Here is a 9879-nt window from a genome sequence, read left to right as displayed (position 1 = left end):
ATAGTTCATCTTGATTATAGTTATTCGAATTGTATTTATTATAATTTTATTTATAAATTCTTTAAAAAAAATTAGTGGTTATGGTTATAAAAATTAATTTTTTAATATAAAAAAATAGTTATACACAAGCCATGTAAATATTAGAAAACCTATACTTTGTAGCTATAATAATAATTAAAGTTTGTTAAAACATGAAATATGGGGGTGGTTTGTTATCGCGATTCACATCGTAGGGGTTCCACGAGTTACACGTATAAAGGTGATTCACACTATGAAAGGTGTGGAGAGTCGCTAAACTTGGAGGTTTCAAGGAGTCTCATGAGCTTAGATAGTTACTTGGGAGAGATTTGGCAAAGCTTAAGTAGGCCTCCTGGAGCTCTTTTCGTTCTTGTAATAGAAAGGGTTTTTATAGAACAGCGGAAGCTTTGACGTGGGTCTTGCAAATGATGCTCTACTATATATATTGTAATATTCCGAAAATTACTACTGTAATACCTCGAAAATTACTACATTAAGAAAGTAGGTAACCTTGATATAGTAAAATAAGGAAATAAAGTGAAAAAAAGGGAAATTTTGAGTTATGGCAACATTGGGAAGTATATTCTGATATATTAATTCAAGAAAGGATTAAATCGCAAAAGTGAGAAAAGTTTTGTTGATTAAGAGTAAATACTCAAAATTTGAAGGGGTAAAGTGCAAATATGAAAAGTTGAAGGACCAATGGTGCAAATATTTTAAGGGTGAAATAATCTAGAAACTAAAGAAAATGGATGAATTAGGACCAAATTGAAAAGGTGAATAATTTTGAGGGACTAAATCGTAATTTTACCAAATTAAGTGATGACTCAAGGATGAAATTTTTAAAGATTATAAAAGGCAAAATGGTCAATTAGAAGAGAGAGAAATTTAGAAGGCAATGATGATGTTGGAGATATTTTAGATTAATTAAATAAATATTAGTTTACTAATATTTTAATTTGATTTTTAAATAATATTTTATTATTTTATTATTATTTTATTTAGTATATATAGAAGAAAAGGAAGATGAAGAATCACCATCCCACCATTTTTTCCCATGCACCAACGTGAGAAGAAGAGAGAAAGAAAGAAAGTTTTGCTTTCTTTACAATTTGGTCTTTCCATCAAAAATTCACCATTTTCACCTAGAAATCAAAAGAATTTTCATATCCATCAAGAGAGAAAGATAACAAGGAGACTATGGGGAGCTAGAATATCAAGTTAGATTCAATAAAGAGAAGCTGGAGGAGAGAAAAAATCAAGTTAATGGTTGAAACTAATAGGACAAGTAAGAACATCAAGATTTCAATATATTTTTAAGTTTGATATTATTGAAAAGCATAGAAATGATGTTATAGTAGAGATTTCTTATATAAGGTTTTATGTTCTTGATATATTAGTGAAGGGAAATAAGTGAAAGTGATGAGAAATATTATAGAGAAAGGGAATAAAGGAGTTATAAACTTAATAATCAACATCTTGCACTAAAACAGTTTTGGACAGCAGCAGTAGGTTAAATTTGAAAAATCACCATAAATTTTGGAGATCGAATTAGAGGATGAACAAAATATGAAATTAAAGCTTATTGAGTCTAGTTTCTCATAGAATAAATGGTGTAAGTAATGGAATTTTAAATCATGATATATAATAAATTTTGTGAGATAATGTTAGAATGAATTCGGGTTCCCCTGTTCTAACTTTGGAAAATCATCAAAATTTGAGAAAAATAATTAGGGGCTCAAATTTATATGTTTAAATCCTTAATGAGTCTATTTTCAATAGAAACAAATGGTAATATCATCCGAATCCCGTACGAGGAGATAATTAATTTTTAGTGAAGAATGGTCGAAATTTTCAGACAGTAGAACAGGGATGACTTTAAAGAATAAACTGCACTTATTGGATAAACCATAAATTCTGAAAATGTTATGGTAAGAATATATGTGAGTCTAGTTTCATAGAAATTTATTGGATCTTAATTCGGAGTTTCGTAGCTCAAGATATAAATAATTTAGTGACTATGACTCAAGTTGACAGCTTTGAATGAACATATAAATAAATAGTGAAATTATAGATAATGTTATATATAAGCATGTTATATACATTAAAGATGTGGAATGGAGAGGTGGAGGATGAAAATATATAATTATTCAACTAGCATGAGTTTTCATTAAAATGGCTAATTTGCATGTTTTAGGATCAATGACTAAATTGAATAAAAGTAAAATTTTAAGGTAAATTTGTAAAATGTCAAAAAGTGACCAAATTGCATGAAATAAATTGTTTTATTATTTAAATTAATAAATTTAATGAAATATTAATTTAAATCAAGATTGGGTGGAAATTGAGGAAAATAGAAAATTACGAAAATATCCACGAATTTTGGTATTTCAGCAATTTAGCCTGGTAAGTTCGTATGAACTATATTCTGTATAATTTTAATTAAAGTGAATGTTATTTGGTGATGAATATTATATAAATATGTGTTTTATTATTGGAATTGAATTCTTATTGGTAATGTATATAATTATTACATGCATTGAAATGATTATCGGAAGCTCGATTAGATTGATAGCTTGTTAGAGATATATCACACTATCAATTGGTTCTATCAGTAGTTTTGGATGATTTGATTCTGGTTATAATGGCATGAATAAGTTAAATTGGCCAACGTTAGCTCATTAATGTTTTGATTTTGATTGGTTATAAATATGAATGGTTGATGAAATGAAATGTTTGTAAATTAATTTGTAGACTCCGATAATGCTCTATAACCCTATTCTGGCGATGGATATGGGTTAGGGGTGTTACATATACGGTGGCTATAGGAGCATGGTCATTTCATTAGGATGTGAAGGTAGTGTGTGGAATGAGTAAAACAATTATGCCTCACTCGAGAGTGAGATTATAAAGTGATTTTCTTTGGGCGATGCTTTTTAGTAAGGTGTTTAGGTTATCTTGTTGTTGTGGCAGATATTCATAGGCTTTAAGGGCGAGTTTGGTGAATCACACCCGTGGTTTTGATGGTAATATGCAATAGTATTCTGCTTAAGAAATACCTGAGAAGAAAATTTGGCGAATTAGAAGGGTGCATTTAAGTAGATAAGGTGGAAATATAATGATATTCTCCTTTAGAAAGAAATACTTGAATAAATGAGATAGATATATAATGAACTCTTCAATGAAGGGGTTTACCTGAGTGAGTTAACTCCGTAATAATAGATGCATAATGAACTCTCCAATGAAGGGGTTCGTATCAGTGAGTGAACTCCATAAGGGTAGATATACAATGAACTCTCCAATGTTGTCTTTATTTATTTTGCTTTTACTTATTTACAATTGCTCCTACCTACATAGATAAACTTATTGTAATCCTATGATTTGTTTAAGATACTCCTATCTTACCTAGTGTGTTGTAGTGTTAGTCGTTGAAGCCTTAAAAGGCTATCCCCAATAGTACTAGTAGTCACTTTTTAAAAAAGTTGACTTTAAGAGGCCACACCCAATGGGGCATTGGAGCTTTAAAAGGCTTCACTGAAAATGGAATTGGAGCCCTCAAAAGGCCTACGCTGGAAATGGCACTAGGGCCTTAAGAGGCCTCGCTTGACGAGGCACTAGAGCTTTAAAAGGCTTCACCAAAAATCACACTAAGGCCTTGGCAAGTTATTGTTGTTAGATAGTTGCTTCGTTGGTAGTCACTTTTTAGCTAGTTGGGGCCTTAAGAGGCTTTGTTGAAAACAATATTCAGGCACTCGAAAGGCCTACGCCAGAAGTCAGTTTAGGGCCTTGAGAGGCCTTACCTGGCAGAACACTAGAGCCTTAAAAGGCTTTACCAAAAACAACATTAGGGTCTTTTGGAAGACCATTGTTGTTGGGTAATTCCTTCATTGGTAGTGCTTTTTAGCGAGTTCGGGCATTAAGAGGCCTTAGCAAATAGGACAACTGATCCTTAAAAAGCTTTGTCGAAAATGTCATTATGGCGAAAAGCCAACGTCGAAAGCAGTATTGGATCTTAAGAGGCTTCACTCGATGGGACACTAAAGCCTTAAAAGTCTGCACCCTCATACATTCATGGTCAATGAGTAGTTGATTTGATGAAAGGTTATCCACTAAATCCAAGTATTCGAATTTACTTTAAATTTTAAATATGTTTATTGCCTTTATATCCAAGAATTTATATCCACTAAATATACTCTATAAAAAAATTTGCATAGAAATTTGAAAAAAAAAACAAATTCGATATTCAAATTCAAATTAGTTATATATAAAAATAAAATAAATTTAAATATTTATAACCCAAATTTGCATCTATTATCCACAAAACTAAAATAATAAATATTAAAGAATTAATATCAACATAAAATAATAATTAAATAATTAAATATTATCTAAAAAATCAAATATCCATAAATATTGAAATTTGCATATCGTTAACCTCAACATGAATTCTATGGATAATCATCATCATTCAATCGAGCATTAAAATTGTATTTGTCACTTGCCAAATTATAATTCGATTATATAATTACTTTGTTGTTTTCCCAATAAATCAGTTAGTTTATTAAAATAGATAGTTATAAAATTTTAATTAAATCTATACCATTTTCACCGAATACAAATGTTATTACATCCTTCAATTTGTGTTTTTCTGTTACTCTCACATGAGCAGAGATTATATGAAACTATGATTTCACGTTATCCTTATCATTTTTCAATGGTAGAATGACAAATCATATCTTTCCTCTTGATTTTCAGCATTTTTAAGTTGGATTTGAATTTTTCCAGGAAAAAAAACTAAAAATTAGAAGAAAAAAATATGATTTGTCTTTCTCTCATTGGAGAGGGATAAGAATAACGTGTAATAACAGTTTTGTACAATCCTTTCTTATTCTCACACACAATTTTTCCCAACTTGAAATTGTTTTATATAAACTTCAAAAAATTAATTATGTTATATATGTTTGCTGAAATCAAGCAATCCATATTTGAATGCTCTACCCCAAACAAAACCAAACATCATAAGAAATAACAAAACATCTATGGTAGTAGTATGTGGTGGTTATGCATTAGATTAATGGGTTAAACAAGTACATTTGTTCTTGCATTGACTACTATCAACATTCAACAAAATATCTATCTAGTCTCCTTATGCCCAAAGCATTTTAAGTCAACAAAAGGGTTTAATAAAGAGTCGAAAGCAGCCTGAAGCTGTTGCACCATTTTATCAGCACCAAGTGATTTTCTCTAGGATTTGAACTGCTTCCTTCATGGACGGTCTCTTTTGTGGCACAACCGATACGCAACTAAACCCTAATCTAAAACATGTTAGAATGGCTTCTTCCTTGCCTTCCATGTCACCTTTTATCGCCATGTCACCCAACCGAACCGCCTGGTTCTTTTCTTCCCCAATTGAAGCAGCTGCCACCGCCCATTGCTCCAGCTCTCCCGTCGACAACACCCTCCCACTGAGGAGCTCAAGCAAAATCATGCCAAATGAGTAGACATCCCATTTGGGGTTTGGTTTGAGGTTCTTCAATGATTCTAGTGCTTGATAGGGCGTGGAACAAGTGGCAGCCGCATGGGGGCTAGGATTGGTTGGGGTTGTGGGGTGGTCAGATGGAGCATCACGAGAAGCTGTGGACCGTTGGCTGCTTAGAAACCTGATTGATGAAGAATTGTTTGGTTTGTAGGTAGCGCCGTTGCGAGAGAGAAGGCGGTCTAGACCCAGATCACTTATTATGGGCTCCATATTGGAATCCAAAAGGATGTTGGTTGGTTTGATATTGCCATGAACTTGTTTCTTTTCATGAATGTAGGCCAGTCCCCGAGCCACTCCTCTTGCTATTTTAAGACGGGCTTCAAGAGGTAAATGCCAAACTGATGATGAGCCTGATCTTCCTGTTTTTGTGTTCAAAACATCATATCATTTGCAAGTAAATATAATTGATAACAGGTCCATATATTTTCATGGTTAGAATTCAGTATATGTATAAAACAATATTGAAATAGGATATTTTAGAAAGCTTAAGAATTAAACGAACAGGGGAAGAGTGGAGAATGGGGTCAATTGAAGGTGGTGGTGGCTGGGCGGGGGGACCAAATTCTGTCTTAAGTTATGTTTGATTGTTCTCTTCTCTCAAAATACCCAAAAAGGTGTTTTCATCTTTAACCATAAACAATTAGTAAGTTCCACAAAAAGAAAGGAAAAAGACAGAATAAAGCAAACTTAAACCACACAAATCCCACATTCCCAGTGAAGTTTGATTATTTTTTCTTATAAAAATTTTGAAAAAAATTATACATTTTAGAAAAATAAGTGTTATATATGTTTTCGTTATTAAAAACGAATTTTTATTTATATTGAGAAACATTTTGTAAGCTTGGGTCACTCTTCTACTGCTATCATCGAATCAAAAGCTACAAAGTTGTCAAACTCATTGAAAGAAGAGCGAATGAGACATCTTATGCATCATTGTTGCGGGTCCTACACCGTTGGATAAGCCGCACGTATGCCGCACAACTGAAATCTAACGGCTTAAAGTGCACAAGCGCATTTTAGCAGAAAGAGTATAAAACTTGCCTATCGTGCACGTGAACACATGCTTAGAAAGATGAAGACGGAGAGAGAATGTATGAACAGGCAGGAGCAATGCAGCGCATTTTAGTGAATAGAAATGGGTTTCTGCTAACGTGCATATGATGAGAAAGGGAATGGAACTTACTGTAAGCGGTAGTGGTGCAGGCGAGGCTGCCGTTGGAGACGTAGTCATAGATAACAAGCTTCTCAGCATCTCCCCAGTAAAACCCTCGAATCTTTACCAAGTTTGGGTGCCTCAACTTGGCTATCATCCTAACATGGCTTTCAAAATCCTTTAACCTCTCCACTGAACTCTCCCCTATCCTTCTTACTGCAAATGCAGTCCCATTCTCCAGCACTGCCTTGTAAACAATGCTCCAACCACTCGTCCCCAATATATAAGCCGATGCCTTCAACAATGTCTCTAACTCCAACTCTGTTTCCCCATCCACTGTCACCAGCTTCCCTGGTCTTTGGTTCACGTTTATGACTTGGTTTTTCTCTTCCAGGTCACTATCAGAACTGTTAGTCTCCGATGTTTCTATCAGTTTTAACTTCATGCATGAACATGAACATGGTGGTGATGATGACGATGATGGTGGTGGTGGTGGCATTTTTGTTCTTAATTCCACATTTGTTTTCGAGACAATGACTTTCGGTTGTTTTAAGACGTTGCAGCTTGTTGCTGCGGTGCTTGGATCGTCGAGATGATCTTTTCGCTTCTTGAGTTGATAAACGTAAAGAATGATCATGCCGAGAATGGATATACCAGCTAAGTCTGCAACAGCTATGGCTGCTATGGTGCCTGGTTTTAGACTGCCTCGTGCTTGGTTTTGAATGTTGTTCGGTGATGAGCTTGTTACCGGGGTTGAGACTACTGTATTTGGTATCACTGCAATTGCTGGTGATATGGATTGGGACATATTTGGAGGAGTAGAAAGTGTTGAAGGAACTGCGCAAAGGGTTTTCAATGGCTTCCCACATAGATCAAAATTACCTGAAAAGAACTCCATTTTCTGATTAAGCAAAGCTACAGACTCTGGAATTGCCCCACTTAAATTATTGAATGAAAGATCAATAGTGGCATTCTGAGGAAGTTTCTTTGCAAACTCTGGTGATATTGACCCTGAAATCTTGTTGTAAGACAAGTTCAAATAATTTAAATGAACACCACCAAGATCCAAAGGGAGAGACCCGTTAAACAGATTCGATGACAGATCCAGAGCCTCAACTGAATCGAAACCGCTAGGTATATTACCTGACAAATAGTTGCCCTTTAAAGACACAACACTTAAGTTCTGCAAAGCTGTCAAATTTTCAGGTACCTTCCCAGCCAAGGCATTATGAGAGAGATTCAAGAGCTGAAGACTACCCAGGGCACCAATAGACTCGGGCAACGAACCGGAGATGAGATTACCGGACAAAGAGAGTACCTGAAGCTCAGTTGAGTTAAAGATGGAGCTTGGCAAAGTTCCATTAAAACTGTTGCTTGATAGATCCAAGTGGCTAAGGTGTTGAATATGGCCAAGGTCTTCCGATATTGAACCATGAAGATGGCTGTTAGGGAGAACCAAGCTGGTCACCCTTAACCTATCTGGTGTTCCTGGAAGCCCAATTTCAGTGCAGGTTACTCCTGTCCATGCGCATGGCGTTTTATCATCACGGTTCCAGCTTTGCAAGACTGACAATGGGTCACTGAGGATGGCATGTTTGAAAGAAAGCAAGAGGACCCCATCAGTGTTGAGAGCTAGTGAAGGAACCATAAGGAAAACAAGAAGGAGAAAGCTGAAGCAGTGGGAATTGCTCCTCTTGAAGCCCATGGATTCTTCTTGTAAATCTTGAGCTGGTTTTGAGTCTCAGGCTACACATTCATTGAAGCAAAAGTATTTAGAACCGAAGGTGGATCTGCTAATAAAAGATAATAAATGGGTAGAGAGCAAAAGTATGGCACTGATTTGAAGGAAACCAAACACAACACAAAGCAGAGTTGATAATAATTCAGCACTAAATTAAAGGAAAAGCTGTTATTTATTTCAGAGAGCAATGCAGAGGTTTACAGAGAAAAGAAAGAGGCTGTTTCTTACCAGAAGTGAAGTTGATATAATGCTGAAGGGAGCTTAGCTTATCAAGGTATAAGATGAGAAAAAAAGACTGACGTGGTACTATCTCAACTTTAAGTAAACAGAGCTGTTTGCAGTGTATAATTAGGGGAGGAAAACAAGATAGAAGCAGAGTCAGAGACAGAGGAATCGCCTATCTGGCCTATTGAGTTTAAGGTCCATAAGTTTGCAGTGTATTGATTTTATTCACATTGGTCCCTCTCTCTCTCTCTTTGTCAGAATAGCATGCTGAGGCTGCCCCACTCACCATTTTCGTTTTTCTTAGGCTCTTAAAGAGTCCGTTTCTGTGTTTCCTGTGTTTCCCCGGTGAAGAAGATTTGGAGATTGTATTCAGTTCAACAACACATTCCCAATTTTACTTAAGTTAAACACCTAGCTTAGGATGCTTGCAAAAGTATACTATTCAACAGTTGTAAAATCTAAAAAGGAGAAAAGGAGGGAAACAAAATACAGGGGATAAGGGTAAAGGAGGTCAGGGAAGGTAAAATACTTGGGAACTAAAGTGCAAAAAGAGGGAATGGGAAAGATCAAAATTCGACCCTTACTAGTGTCTTGTCTCCACATGGAAGCGGCCATTTGTCAAAAAGCAAAAAACAAAGGCTATCCCACATCTGTCACGGGCGAGACAGGACATGGAATCAAAGAAAAAAGCTTTAAGAAATCAAAGGGTAGCAAGTATGGGTCTGGTGTGACGAACAACTCTTTACCGTAATGCTCTATTTTCAATCAGCCTACAACTAATCTTTGTTCACACTAGAAATTTTGTAACATCCTTAACCCAATCAACTCACTCTGCCATCTTCCTTCCGTAAGGTTCTTTTACAAATAAAACATTATTTTTAAACTTAACTCATCTTCTAGATTATTTAGAAAATTAGGTCTAGTAAATCTGTCACATGGGATGGGTTCAATCAAAGTGCGACATGTGATAATCATTTTAATTTTAAAATATAAAATTCTAACCTTGTGATTTTAAATAACCACTTTTAACTTGCTTTCTTACAACTCATGACGGAGGAAAATTATTTTATTACATCATTTATGGTTCCGTTCAATTAAAAAGGATGTATTATTTTTTCATATCATATATATATTTGGATTAAACTTATAAATTAAAGATGATATATATTTTTTAATTAAACGGAATTATAAATGATATGATAA

The 9879-nt window shown here is 34.8% G+C and overlaps 1 protein-coding gene across 1 annotated transcript; it reads right to left on the bottom strand.

Moving 5' to 3' along the window:
- Window positions 1-5056: 5056 nt before the first annotated feature.
- LOC105762797 (receptor protein kinase-like protein At4g34220) lies at window positions 5057-9178 on the bottom strand. Its single transcript, XM_012580702.2, has 3 exons — window positions 8680-9178; window positions 6741-8456; window positions 5057-5916 (listed from the first exon to the last, which is right to left on the bottom strand). The coding sequence occupies exons 2-3, from the start codon at window positions 8413-8415 to the stop codon at window positions 5243-5245; spliced, it is 2349 nt and encodes a 782-aa protein (XP_012436156.1). The 5' UTR covers window positions 8416-8456; window positions 8680-9178; the 3' UTR covers window positions 5057-5242.
- Window positions 9179-9879: the final 701 nt, after the last annotated feature.

This window comes from Gossypium raimondii, chromosome 12 (genome assembly GCF_025698545.1).
Source record: "Gossypium raimondii isolate GPD5lz chromosome 12, ASM2569854v1, whole genome shotgun sequence".
Taxonomy (NCBI): Eukaryota; Viridiplantae; Streptophyta; class Magnoliopsida; order Malvales; family Malvaceae; genus Gossypium; species Gossypium raimondii.
This window is presented reverse-complemented; position numbering and strand designations above follow the sequence as displayed.